This window comes from Nuphar pumila, chromosome 5 (assembly GCF_984573655.1).
Source record: "Nuphar pumila chromosome 5, dmNupPumi1.hap1.1, whole genome shotgun sequence".
Taxonomy (NCBI): Eukaryota; Viridiplantae; Streptophyta; class Magnoliopsida; order Nymphaeales; family Nymphaeaceae; genus Nuphar; species Nuphar pumila.
The window spans coordinates 8,813,576-8,828,741 of record NC_143253.1 but is presented as its reverse complement, the minus strand read 5'-3'; the positions used below and the strand labels follow the sequence as shown (position 1 = coordinate 8,828,741).

General features: G+C 37.2%; 1 protein-coding gene across 1 annotated transcript; it reads right to left on the bottom strand.

Moving 5' to 3' along the window:
• LOC149836681 (large ribosomal subunit protein uL1c-like) lies at positions 1–14,114 on the bottom strand. Its single transcript, XM_090005523.1, has 7 exons — positions 13,684–14,114; positions 13,400–13,579; positions 13,226–13,280; positions 3,207–3,334; positions 2,463–2,546; positions 545–670; positions 1–459 (listed from the first exon to the last, which is right to left on the bottom strand). The coding sequence occupies exons 1-7, from the start codon at positions 14,026–14,028 to the stop codon at positions 325–327; spliced, it is 1,053 nt and encodes a 350-aa protein (XP_089861649.1). The 5' UTR covers positions 14,029–14,114; the 3' UTR covers positions 1–324.
• Between the last annotated feature and the right edge of the window lie 1,052 nt (positions 14,115–15,166).

Here is a 15,166-nt window from a genome sequence, read left to right as displayed (position 1 = left end):
TATATGAAAGAACTATTAAATAAAATGCTAGCATTTTTTCTATCAGCCACTCCAATTCAGGCTGTTAGGGGCCAACAAGAATACAAAGATGCAAACCGTGAAGATCATAAAGCAGTTCTACAGCTAAGGATGAAGAAAATACAAACTGATTATATGCCTAAAAATTCATCTCCGGTATTATCTGGTGAAAAGCGGAGATGAATTTGCTCTTCTTCTCCCACTTTCTCTTGAGCGTGCTCCCTCTCTTCTGTCTTTGCTCAATTAGTTAGGCAATTTACAGAGAACAAAAAAGACTTGATAATCGATGAGCACTAAGGAACAGTTTCAGATGCCTGCGGGTTTGTACTCTAGCATTCCCTTGACATTTAACCGAATGGACGGTCCCATTGATGAGCATATATGCGCACTTTTCCAATACACTCCCTTTGCACCGGATGGCTTGTTAGTTTCTACTGATTTCTGGACAATGAAAACAGTATCAGCATATTCTTGACCTGTGAAATAGGTCTAGCAAATGAATAACAGATCATGGAAGAAAACATACAATTACTGCAGCCAAGTTAGCAATGAGATCCTCCTCAGTGAAGTTTACTTTCCCAAAAGGTATGTGAACGATTCCGGTCTTATCTGCTCGGTATTCGACCTTTCCCTTCTTAAATTCTGCTATAGCCTGAAGGAGAGAGAGGTCAAAATAACTACTCAGATCATAATAAATCATTTTGAGACCAATGGAAATTGTAAATTAGCAAAGGTTGAACCATCGCCTGAAGATCAAATAAGCAGCAGAACAAGAATCCAAAATGGTTATTGAGGCACCTAGTTTGTTTTAGTAGTATCAGGGAAGCCATTGGGATCAAAGAAGTCATTTACCCATTTTGAGGAACTGTTCCACCCTTCACAAGTGAAATTTTCATTTGTTTTCTGCTGTTTCTGAATATTGGTGCAAATTGGACCAATCAGAAGGCCCAGACGAAGTTGTGCCAACCAGATTCTGGCCTAGCAGCACTGAGAATCCATTGGAAGAGCAGTTTAACATTTCATCATTTTATATATATATATATATATATATATACAGGGAAGGGGGACTGTCCAACCAAAGGAAGGTCTAAAATCTACAACCAATGATGATCCGACAGCTCCCCTTCTCCAATGTTCGAGTGTTTCATCAATCAGACCTTATATGATTGTTCTTTATAATTTATTTAGTAAGAAATATGCTTACACGAAGACTTTAAGACATCTAGACATTTTGGGAAACATGAAAAATCGACGGCACACAATGCATTAAAAACTTTACAATACAAAAGCATTGTAGGCCGTTGATTTTTAGTGCTTTCAAAAATGCATCTAAATATCGAAAATTCATAATCTAAAACATGTCGCTTACTAATTAAATGATAAAAATCCAATATGTAAAGTCTGACCGATGAAAAACTAGAGAAAAGACGAAGTCTATCATCATTGGTAGTAGATTTTGGACCTTCCTTTGGTTGGACGGTATCCCTTCCTTATATATATGCTACAATCAATTGTGCCTACAATTTAGTTGAGATCTCATGATGCAAGTCGTTTTGAATCAACCTAACCTCTTAGCTGTGTTTAGCATGGTTGATTAATTGGCAATCGACCTTTGGATCATGTATTTTGGATGAAAAAACATGTTTTTCTAAATTGGGAAAATTTGGTGCATTTACAGCTGTCAATTTTTGCATTGCTGGGAAAACCTGTACGCATCAGATTCTGGCAATCCAAAAGCCTATTCCTACTATATATATATATATATAGAGAGAGAGAGAGAGAGAGAATTTAATTCCAAGAATAAGAATTTCACAGTAAAAACATGAAAATTGTCCACCTAAGTGCTATCAGTAGGTTTCAAGTTATACACATGCTGAACTAGCGGGCACACTTGTAATATAAAACTAGGGGTGGCAATCGGGTCGGGTTGGCGGGTTGGCGTGTCAGCATACCTCAACCCGAACCCGGCCCGTTTATTAAACGGGTCGGCTGTGGCAAACACGAACCAGACCCGTTTAATAAACGGGTAACCCGACACGACCCGCCAACCCATTTAATAAATGGGTTGGGTCAGGTAAACGGGTTTTCAGGTTGGCGGGTTGACGGATCGGGTTGGCAGGTAGGCAGGTTGGCGGGTCGGGTTGGCGGGTTGACGGGTCAGGCAGACGGGTTGGCGGGTTGACCCACCCGCCTAACCCGTTTATTAAACGGGTCAGCCGGGTTGGCGGGTTGGCATACACCCAACCCGAACCCGACCTGTTTAATAAATGGGTTACACGGGTCGACCCGTTTATTAAACGGGTTGGCTTAAGCCCAACCCGAACCCGCCTAAGAGGCGGGTTGGCGGGTCGGGTTGGCGGGTCGGGTCAGAAATTGCCACCCCTATATAAAACACAAACACAATAATGCGAAAGTAAAATAGACAAAGACCTGTTTTGACATACCTGTGTTATATCAGTTGTAACTGTACCAGCTTTTGGATTTGGCATGAGTCCCCTTGGTCCAAGAATTTTTCCGAGACTTGCAACCTGAAATTAGTTCAGGATGTGGAAGAAAAAAATCAACTTAAAAAAAAGGTAACATATTTAAGCTAACTTTCTTTGGTAACCAACAACCATTTCAAAATTTATCAATCTAACAGACCAGCTGGCTGTAAAATCATCCGATATTGCACATTGAAATAAAAAACTTCCTAAATGACATAAACAAGGCTGTAAAACTCAAGATGGGTAACATGAATGAGGGCACATCCTTGTTGCTACATTTTAACACATGAAATCTGTCATACAATCTAAGTCCAATATTTATGTTATTTCTATCAAGAGAAAACATGCTGATGAATTGAAAACTAAAGTAAATTGTTTGACAAAAACTATTTGGTAAGAATTTTGTGTATATTAGAAAACAATAGATAACCGATTCCAATTTCTTGCTTCTTTGGAATTTTTAATGTTTCTTTAATAAAAAATATTTGATAAAAAATACACTAAAAAGTGAAAATCAACAAGAAAACTCTTGATTTCTTACAATGTTTATTAGACATGTCCATCAGAATTATGTTGTCAAGAAGCATAAAATGGTTGAAAGATGAACAGGACATAGTAGAAGGGAGGCAGATGATTTTTAGTCCAAAAGACTCAAAATTGTAGAAGAGCAAACTGTTATTAAAATGAGAAAGAGAACCACACCTTGGGCATCATGTCTGGAGATGCAATCAGTTTGTCAAATTCCATAAAACCCCCTTTAATTTGTTCTATCAAGTCTTCTCCACCTACCAAGTCAGCTCCTGCATTCTTTGCTTCATCTACTCGATTACCTGCAGAATCGCAGGTTATTCATGGACTACTTTGAAACTGAAAGCATTCAACTAATAATTTCCTGGTGCTGCCAAGTAATGACTTTTAAAAAGCTAAACAAAAGAACGGTTATAGTTGGATCATTATGTAATGAAAATACAAAAAGAGTACAAGTGGGTGCCTCTTATGGGCATACAAGAACACAAAAACATACACAATCAAGACTACTTATGGGTCAATACAAGAACACAACCACACAAGCCACTTAGGGGCTCAAACACAAGTAAAAATTATAAGAATATTATTAAGAGAATGTTTGTGAACAAGCTTAACATACAAGAGGAGTTACAGCCCTTATTTTTATACACAAAAGGAAGCAAAGAATAGCCATTGGGAAGTGACCCTCTATTCCAAGGGTATGCCCTTGAGGAAAAGACTAAAATACATTAAAAAGAAAACCCCCTGAAGTGTCCTCTAAGAACACTACTAATTACATAATACGTAATGACCAAAATAACCCTAATGGGTTTCACTTATTTTATATATATATATATATATATATATATATATATATATATATATATATATATATATATATATATATATTTTAACACTCCCCTTCAAACTTACGGTGTAATCACCGAAAGTTTGTCAAGTAAAAAATAAAATTGGAAAGAAGGAAGAGCTTTGGTAAAGAAGTCAGTCAACTGAAATTTCGATGCTACATAAGGCATGATGATGGTCTTCTTCATATACTCTTCACGAACATAGTGACAGTCCATTTCAATATGTTTGGTACGTTGATAAAACATGTGATTGTTGGCTATATAGATGATGCTTTTATTGTCATAGCATAACCTTGAGGGTGAGAGCATATGCACCCTTATGTCTTCCAATAATATTCTCAACCACACGATTTCAGATGTTGTGGTGGTCATAGCACGATACTCAGCTTCAGTGGACGACAACAACACTTTCTGTTGCTTCTTGCATTTTCAAGAAACCAATGAGTCACCTACAAACACATAGAAACCTATAGTTGAGTGTCTCTCATTATGATCTCCTCTCCAATCAAAGTTAGTATAAGCAATTAATTTGAGTAGGGAGGAGGAAGACAAAACAATTTCCTTAAAAATGAAATTTTATAAATATTTAATGATACACATAATGACACTCATGTGCACAATTGTAGAGAAATGTTGGAATTGACTGGCAGCATGAACTGCATGTGAGATATCAGGTCTGGTAATGGTCAAGTATGTGAGGGCCACAATCATTTGGCGGTAAGGAATAAGATCATCCAGCGGTTTGCCATCATCTATCTTCAATTTTGCATTTATTACCTTAGGAGTGTTCATCATTTTCTCATGTGTAATGCCAGACATGTTTATGATATCAAAAGCAAATTTGGATTGAGTTAGAAAATAGCCACGAGCGGAATATGCAACCTCAATCCCTAAAAAATATCTAAGAAAACCTAAATCAGACATTTCAAAGCTTTATTTCAAAATATTTTTAATAAAATTAACTCCCTGTTTGTCTCCACCAATGATGATCATGTCGTCAACATAGAGGAAGGGGATAACAATACCAGCATCAGATCTCTTAATAAACATACCAGTGTCAGTATAACAGAAAATAAAACCAAATTTAACCATAACAAAATTAAAATGATCATATATGGCTTTAGGTGCCTATTTAAAATCATACAGGGCTTTTCTTAAATAAAGCACATTTCCAACAGGAACTTCATATCCACATGGTGGGAACATATAAACTTATTTTTCCTTCAATTCATCGTTGAGGAAGGCATTCTTGACATCCATTTGATAAATAAGCTAACATCTAATAGCAACTACAATTATAAGGGTTCTAATAGAAGTCATTCTATCTACTAGAGCAAAGGTTACATCATAATCTATGTCATACTCCTGAGAGTAACCCTTGGCTACTAATCTAGCCTTATGCCTCTCTAAAGTTCCATCACTTTTGGTTTTAATTTTGAACACCCATCTAAGCCTATCGTCTTCTTTCCATGAAGATCTTTTATATCCCAAGTTTTGGACTACTCTAAGGCTAGTATTTCATTATTCATAGCATTCATCCATTCAGGATAATTCTTGGCCTATTTGTACGAGGAGGGTTGAAAGTAAGAAAAATTTGGCCAGACAAACTCTATATTGAGGAGTAAAGTTTTCGTAGGATACAAACCTATCTGGAGGCCTATGTATTCTTTCTCATTTCCTAAAAGTGTTTTGTTTAGGATTTTCTATGCTAGAATATTGTTCTAAGGTAGTGGGATGTCTATCATTAGTTATTCTTCTGTATTGGATAAATAAAGGTCCATCATTAAGACTCACCACCCTGAATGTGGTATTAAGGTTCATCATTAACAACATCATTGTTGCGTAACACTTAATAATTACATTTATGAGATAATTCCAAAAAAGAGTAATCATTTTTTTCTTTAATAGGCATATTTAAATCAAAGAAACTTTTTTTTTATAAAGGTAACATTCCTTGAAAGTTTATCATGCTTAAAATCATAACATCTAAATCTTTTTTACTCTCCCCATAACCAAGAAAGACACAAGGAATGGCTTTTGGAGAAAGTTTATCATTTTTATTGATAAGAATAAAACATTTACATCCAAAACTTCTTAGTTTGAAATAGTCGGAGGTAGTTTTATAAAGTTACTCATAAGGAGAAATATTTTGAAGTTTGAATGAAGAAAATCTATTTATAAGGTATACCGAAGTAAGTGCAACTTCAGCCCAAAATTGTTTTGGAATATTTTTTAAAATAAGCAATGTTCTAGTGGTTTCTATTATATGCATGCGCTTCCTTTCTACCAAACCATTTTGTTGGAGCGTGTTTACACAAGATCGTTAATGAAAAATGCCACAAATTTTCAAATAATCTTTAAAGTCATTTGACATGTATTCTCCTCTTCAATCAGAACCAAATATAGAAATATTGGTTTTAAGCAAATTGCTAACAAGGTTATGAAAAGTTTTGAAAGTTTCAAAAACTTCATATTTGTGCCTAAAAAAATAAACCCACGTGAATAAAAAATAATCATCTACAAAAATTACACAACAAGAAAAATCCTCCTTTAGAGGCAATAGGAGCATGACCTCAAACATCCAAATGTATTAATTCAAGCGGTTTGGAAGCAAAAAAAGTTCTCTCTTGATAAGAAATTGCTTTCATTTTCCCAATAATACAATTCGTACATTGGATTTTTTCATTACAAAATTTTCTCAAATGAGATATATTGGATAATTTAAAGATGCTAAGATGACCTAGTCTGTGATGCTACAAAAACATATCCAATTTTTGTATATCTAAACAAAAATTATCTTTGGGAATAATCAACTGGTCCATGTAGTAGAGGGCTTCTTCTCTATAACCTTCCCCAATCTACTTGCCGAACTGGAGATCCTGTATAAAACATCAGTCAAAAGTGAAGGAGATACTACAACGATGACCAATAATTTGAGAAACCGAAATAAGATTTAAATTAAGTTTTGGCACAATTCTGACTTTTGGAATAGGAAATTTTGACGAATTTACAAAAACTTTCAATTCTTTTAATTTCAAGAGAGGATCCATCCACAATAAAAACATTAGATCTACTTGAATTAATACTATAGTTGGAGAATATAGTTTCATTAGGGGATATATGAAATGAAGCACCAGAATCTAGGAGTCAAGAGATCTTACCGAGAGGTGAGGAAGAGGAGACCGCGACACCAGTTAAGGAAGATAAGCCTTTGAGGAGCGGTTGTAGAACTTTTATGAGTTGAGACAAAGACATGTTTTTATAACTGGAGTTGTTGGTATTTTTGTCTTCTTGAGGAGATTCTAAGGTAGCTACTCTTTTCTCATCCTTTTTGAATTCTAGGCAAAAAGGTTTGGTGTGCCCCGGTTCTCCACAATGATGACAAAAGATTTTTCCTTTTCTATTATCATGTTTCCAATCATATCTCCCATCATTGTTCCTTAAATTCCAATACATTATCCTTGGACTCCCTAGATTCAATAACGGATTTTAGCCTTTTTACTTCCATGCAAACTTGGGCTAAAATCTCATGTAAAGGTGGAAACTCTTGATTTTTGTTCTGATGGATGATAGATACTCAAATATGTTCAAACTCGGGCCTAAATCTTCTCATAAATTGAAAATTTTGCTCACCAAGAATTTGATTTTTCTCCGACGAGCATCATCAATGGTATCCCAAATTGGCTCTATTTTGCCAATTTGGTGTCAAAGTCTTTTAAGAATATCATAGTACTCTCTAACACATTTTTCACCATGCTTGCAATTGTGAATCTTATCTTGCAAGTCCCATTTATGGGCACCATCATGTTGGGTGCAGATTTGTTTGATATAAACCCATGCTTCATCGGCCCTCTCAAATTTCAATATATTTTTACAAGGTTCTTCACACATACTCCTCGTAAATAAGGATAGAACCTTGGCATGAGAAACATCCCGTACTTTAATAGTTTTTTTGTAGTCTAAGAGAGTTTTTTTTTGTCTTTAAGAGTTTTCTCTTTGATTTCACCATCTTCCCCACAAATAGATCTATGAGAATAGGTTGACACAAGTCTTTGCCAACTAAGATTTTTTTCATAATGGTGACCCACATATTATAGTTTTTTCAATCAAATTTGATGGAAACAGCCATAACTACATCTTTTTCAGCCATTGTACCAAGAAAAGAAAGAGTAGAGGAAGATAAAAGATATAGAGAAAAGAAGAGAAAAGGAAGGCAGGAAATGTGTTTGAGAAAGTTTTGATGGCACGCTTCCCAAGGCAACAAACCAATGAACCAATGCTTTATCGCAATTCACGATCTTCCTCTTGATCTTCATGTATGAGATACATCCCAAGAGCACCAATGCTCTGATACCATGTAATGAAAATACAAAAAAATACAAGTGGGTGCCTATTATGGGCATACAAAAACACAAGAACATACACAATCAAAACCACTTATGGGTCAATACAAGAGCACAATTATACAAGCCACTTAGGGGCTAAAACACAAGTAAAAAATATAGGAATATTATTAAGAGAATGCTTATGAACAAGTTTAACATACAAGAGGGGTTACACCCCCTATTTATACACAAAAGGAAGCAAAGAAGAGCCATTGGGAAGTGATCCATATAAGGACTATAATGCCCTTGAGGAAAAGAATAAAATACATTAAAAAAAGAAAACCCTAATGCGCCCTCTAGGAACAACACTAATTACATAAAATATAATGACCAAAATACCCCTAATGGGTTTTACTTATTATATATATATACATATTAGTGTATATATACATATGTACATACACAAACAATAAGTATATAAATATATATATATATATATATACACTTTAACACAATAAAGTCAAAACTGCTGCAAAATAAACAGATTAAGGATCAACACTCTACATCAAACTCAATCAACTGTCCCTACCAATCTACATGCAAAACCACATGCCTATATTTTGTAATTCAACTTCCTTGTATCGTATTGCTCACCCCATGAAAAAGCATTCTCAAAATATTTTTCATTATGTAATTCATACAAATATATGAACTTTAAGTAACCATCCATTTGTTACTGAATTCACACATGCACATGTACAAGTAGAACGTAGTCGCTAGAGTAAGAAGTGCGTGTGAGAAGTGATACATGAAGTAGGAGGCAAGAAGGGATATTTTTGAGAGGTGCCTTGATTTGTGAAGCATTTAGGAAGTGTTAAGAGAGTAAGCAGTAGCAGTGAATAGGAAAACAATATGAGAACTAAGAAAGTTACCTAAATTATATGCTTCATTCAAATCCATTGCTTCTAAAATGAGCTTCCCAGAAAATATGTTTTCAAGGTTTTAAGAAGCTTCAGATAACTATGAATCAAACAACATAATTAGAGCTGGTTAGTTAGAAAAGTAACATTAAGTATGCCATTTTTTCAAGTCAAACCGGATTCATGAAGTACATGCAACTTGAACAGTACAGAAAAGCTCAAGATATTGTGAATGGTCCAAACCCAAACTAGGTAATACAAGTGTTAAAATTTCTGTTATTGAAAAGTAAGACCATTCAGACCTTGTATTTTATTTGGTGCTGTCAATTCAATGCCAATTTAGAATAGTCTTATTTAGCATGCAGAAGAGAGGTTTCTTTCCACTTCCATATACTACACAGCGTATTGCTAGCATGAACCATGACTACGAGTCCCTCTACTTTAAGTCACAACCTGCATTTTGTTATCACATCCTCAATCTTGGTTCAAGTACATTTGTTCTCCATATGGTTGTAATGGAATAAGAAAATAGCCCACACACCTCACAAGAGGCACAAATACAAGCCACTAGGGGCACAAGCACAAGAGCCACCAAGGGCCAAAGAGAGCACACAAATTCTTAAAATAATATTTTATTAATAACTCAAATGCACAAAGAATGCATTGAATATATACAAGGGACTTGGTCCCATTTATATACAAAAGAGGGAGAAGAGCTAGCCGTTAGAGCATCCTAACAGCTCAATAACTAGACATTAGGTAGCTCTAACGGCTAGTTGGCTGACCCAACTAAAAGACAAAAATGCCCTATAAAGGGCATGAAAATACAAAAAATAAATGACAAAAATAAAAACATAAAAATACATTTTTATCCTAAATACATTCAACTATGTACATAAATATATATATATAGATACATCTTAAGAATAGTTACCAATATCAGCAAAATTCTGGAATATCATGTTTTAAGAGATTTTGCCAAAAAAATAGAAAAGGTAAATATCATGATATTTTAAAATATAACTATATTGAAAATATCCCAATATTATCATGCTAATATTGCAATGATAGTACGATATTAAAACAAATTTATTTTCTTCTCTTCCATTATGTTATTCTTATTCTTGTTTTATATCTTAGAAAATTTTCTTACTTTGATTTATATTTTCTATTATTTCTTATATTTCCACTTTTCTAAATATGAAGACTTTTCAGAGAACCTGAGAAAAATTCTTGCGAAGAAACAGTCAAGACCAATACTAGTGATTTGTGCACTCTATATCTAGCAAATAGCATATACCCTGATTCCTACAAACCTATGTCACATAGGTGCGGGGATGCAGGAAGGGTATATATATTAATAGTTTTAAGTTAGCACTAATGAAATAAAAACAATTATCATATCATCAATTCATCATGCATAAATTCATGCAATAAATCAAATTAACAATCTACAATTGCTATTTCTCATCAATAAAAAATAACACCACATTGGTGCGGAGGTGCAAATATAAATAGATATGTGTATATGTGTGCATTTATGTATTTATATATATAATATAGATAAAGCTGGACTTAGTTGAAATTAACTAAATCCACTTTTGTACAGAAATGGACCTCAGTGTGGTTGACTTCACCTGACACAAAGGAAGCCGTGTGCAAGTGTTGCACCTGCATGGGTGCGGGTGCGGGTGCGGGTGCGGGTGCAGTGCGGGTGTGGTGCCCAGTTAGAAGAGTCCATGTTACATAGCTACAGACAAACAGTGGTGGATCCACGTTAGCAGGAGGGTGGGCATGTAACCACCCTGACCCGATGATAGCATGGGCAGTGCCCAACCCAAAGGGGGTCGTCCCCCCTTCAGTTAGGCATTTCCCTAATCTCTCTCTCTCTCTCTCTGACCCTCCACCTTCCCTACGAGCCTACGAGGCTCCGCCGATACGAGTCGTTTGCACCTGCTGTGGTCCTCTCTCTCTCTCTCTCTCTCTCTCTCTCTCTCTCTCTCTCTCTCTCTAAGGCTCTGCCGACACCGGTCGTCCGCCCCTATTGTGGTCCCCTCCTCTCTCCCTCCGGCTGTCCGCCCCATATAGGGTTTTGTATGTGTGTGTGTGTTTTAATTAGCATTAAGCATGAATAATGAATGTTTGGTTTTTTGTTAAAATATTAGAGCTTTTATTTGTTCTTTTTCAATTAGCATAAATCTATGATTTCTTTTAGGATTTTGGGTATTGATTTTTTTTTCAAATTACATGGTTATATAATAAAGGTTTTAGGGTTTTTTGTCTGGTATTTTCTTTTTAATTATCAATAAGCATGATTCCATTAATAAATGCTTGATTTTGGTTATCAAACCCCGAAATCTTTGATTTTTGTTAGGATTTATGTCTTCTATTTTGATTTTCAAATGACACAAAATATCTAATTAGGGTTTTGTTTTGTTTTTCAAATAGCATATCTATAATGCGATGTTTGTTAGGATTTAAGGTTTTTATTTGTTTGTTTTTTTAGAATGAAGTAAATGTTTAGTTTATGCTTTTAAGGTGTGTGTGTGTGTGTGTGTGTGTGTGTGTGTGTGTGTGTGTGTGTGTGTGTGTGTGTGTGTTTAATTACCATTAGGCATGAATCCATGAATATTATGTGGTTTGATTTTGGTTAGAATATTAAGGGTTTTTTAATTAATTAATCATAATTGCATTATTTATAATGTTTGTAAGGATTAGAGTTTTGGTTTTTTTTTAATTACATAAATGTTTAGTTATGGTTTAAGGGTTTTTCTGTGCTTTTTTTTCAATTATAATTAGGCATGGATATATGAATATTGCAAGATGTGATTTTGGTTAGAATATTAGTATTTTTTTATTGCTTAGCACAAATGCATAATTTATGTTGTTTGTAGTGATTAATTTTGATTTGTTTTGTTTAGAATGATATAAATGTTTAGTTTATAGTTTTAAGGTTTTTGTGTTTTTTTTTCTAATTACCATTAGACATGAATCCATGAATATTGTGTGATTTGATTTTGGTTAGAATATTAGGGCTTTCTTATCTAACATAAATGAACCATTTATGATGTTTATAGAAAATAGGGTTTTGATTTGGTTTTTTGAAACATATTGTTAGTAATTTTCCCCTAAAAAACATATTGTTAGTAATTTTCCCCTAGAAAACATATTGTTAGTAATTATTTCTTTTACTTCGTATTTGTGCCCACCCTAAGTTAGAATCCAGGATCCGCCCCTGCATACAAACACCTCCCTTTGACATTTTGCAAAGAGGTTTCACACATGCATAGCTCCAAAATAGCTCAGCACCAATTTTAACACCTATCCTGGACATCCTTTAAACCACAGACAAAGTTGACATTAGTGGAACACTAAGCCACTTAGCAAGGATGGAAACAATTAGAGAACACTTACTCTAACTTTGAAACAGATGTATCCACAAAAAAGTAGGACGTCGTTGTAAAGATTAAGCTACAAATGGTGGTGAATTTCAAAGGGAGACAAATCCTTCCAATCCACCCACTAAGAAGAATTAACCCTACCTAGGATTCCTAGAATATAAGCCACAAAAATGTTGCAATTGGCAAAGGACATGCCACATACCTGCTAAAATAAAGTTAAAAATCTTTCAAATCCCATGCTTCTTTATGGAAGACCTACCTCTGATGCTCCATAAGAACATACCAAGCAAAACGAACATGGCTAGAATCAACTGAGGAAAGGTTGACATGTATCTAAGACAAACACAGCTTATTTCACCCAGAACTAGCAAAATGATTTTTGGCAAGCAACAGTTCAAACTGGTACACTTGTTTCAAGCACATGTTTGGATGATACAAGCAAGACGCTTTTTTTTAGTATATGTCTTAAAACAAACACATGAGAAGAAGCAATATCAGGTTACAGATACAATCACATCCCACCAATGAGCCAAATCATCTTCCAATATTTATAAACAAAAAATAGTACAAACCAACATCACATTTTCCATCAAGCAACAAACAAGTGAGCAGCAACTGTTCCTTCTTACCAAACAAATTAAAAAACAAAACAAAAAAATCATGCAATAATAAAACGGAAGATGGATGCTTAAATACAACCTTGAGCAAGAACAGCAATTCTAACAGTTTGGCCAGTTCCCTTGGGTAAATTCACCTAAAGCAAAAGAACATCAAAAAGGCAAAGACAAAAACCAACAAGAGGATCAATATGTATCAACCAAACAATGCAAAATTAAAGAACTCCATCAGCCTCAAAACAGAAACAGAGCCAACCGTCGCTCTCAGCTGCTGATCGTTGTACTTGGGATCGATGTTGAGCCTGAAATGAGCTTCGGTCGTCTCGAGGAACTTGGTGTTCGACGTCTGCTTAAGCAACGAGACGGCCATCGGCAAGTCGTATTCCTTCTTGTTCTCCCTCAAATTCTGAATATCCAGGAAGCGCTTCGACCGTGTCTGCTAGCGAAAAACAGGAAAACCCGAAAAAATGGTTACTGCGGCGAATTCAAGAACAAGAAATAGAAGGAATACCCCAAAATTGGGGAATTCCACCAACTCACTCTGTCTCTCTTGAGAAGGAGTGCGGCCTTCCCGATCTTGGGTTTCGTTGGTGGTGGCGACTCAACCGCTTTTTCGCCCTCGAAAGCCTCTGTTTCCGCCACGACGGCGGCGGCGACGACCGGAATTGCCGAGCCGGCGTCCAGGTGGGGTGCCGGCGAGTGTGCCCATCTTCCTGTCCCGCGCTGAACCAGCGCTATACTCAACTTGCTGGGCAAGCCGCAAGAGGTTCTAGAGGGAACGGGAAGAACAAAGGGCTTGGTCGATTGGGTGGTCTTGGTGGAAGCGAGAGGCCTCAGTGTCGCGTCCGCTACGGCCCAAGTGGTCTGTGTGAGTGAAGACGCCATTGAGAGAGTGAGGAACGCAGAGGAGGAAGAGGGAGAGAGGCTGGTGGTGGTGGGGTTGAGTTTTGTTCCCTCCCCACAAGATAAGAGTGAGCGTTTTTCTACCATGGAGCTTGTCGGGATGAGAGGGCCCGTGCTCATGCACCTGAGGATTCATGTCACAGGGACACGCCATTTTAGCCGCCTGTCCTTTTTAACACAAAGAGGACAAGATATGACACAATTACATGACACAGACGGTATGAAGTATGCTTAATGTATTTTAATATTTATAATTATATATTATATCAAAAACTAGTTTCTTCACTAAAAATTTCAAAAAAAAAGCAATGTCCCTTTCTGCGTGTTAAGGGTTTGTTTGTGCCCGTATCCCTGTGATGTACCCTTAGTGGTGTCTGATCGCTCGGGACGCTGCGGCCACTTGGATCACGTTAGGTAGGACACGGAGAACGTGCGGAACATCATTAGCCACATCCAGAAAATGGCTTAAACACTGTTCCAACCCCTGTTACGAAATAAACAAGGATGGCTCTCTCTCTCTCTCTCCTATGCAGTGTTCAGATGGGCGGAGGGGCAGACCATGTTTCGGCCAGGCCGATGTAGGTGAGGGCAGCAACAAGGCTTCATTCCTCTCTCTCTCTCTCGCCCCCCCCCCCCCCCCTCTCTCTCTCTCTCTCTCTCTCTCTCCTGAGCCCTCGCGACTCCCTCTCACCTGAGCCCCCGTGAACCTCACCGGCCCCGGGGTAGGGCCCCGGCACGCTCTCCTGAGCCCCGACCCTCCCTCGCCTGAGGCACGCCGGAGCCCCCTTACCTTGCTCTGCTAGGATGACCCCGACCCTGAGCCCCCGTGTCTCCCTGAACCTCACCGGCCCCGGCACGCTAACCTGAGCCCCGACCCTCCCTCGCCTGAGGCACGCCGGAGCCCCCTTACCTTGCTCTGAGCCCCAGTGTCTCCCTGAACCTCACCGGCCCCGGCACGCTCACCTGAACCCCGATCCTCCCTCGCCTGAGGCACGTCGGAGCCCCCTTACCTTGCTCTGCTCTCTCTCTCTCTCTCTCTGTTAGGATGACCCCGACCCTGAGCCCCCGTGTCTCCCTGAAACACACCGGCCCTGGCACGCTCACCTGAGCCCCGACCCTC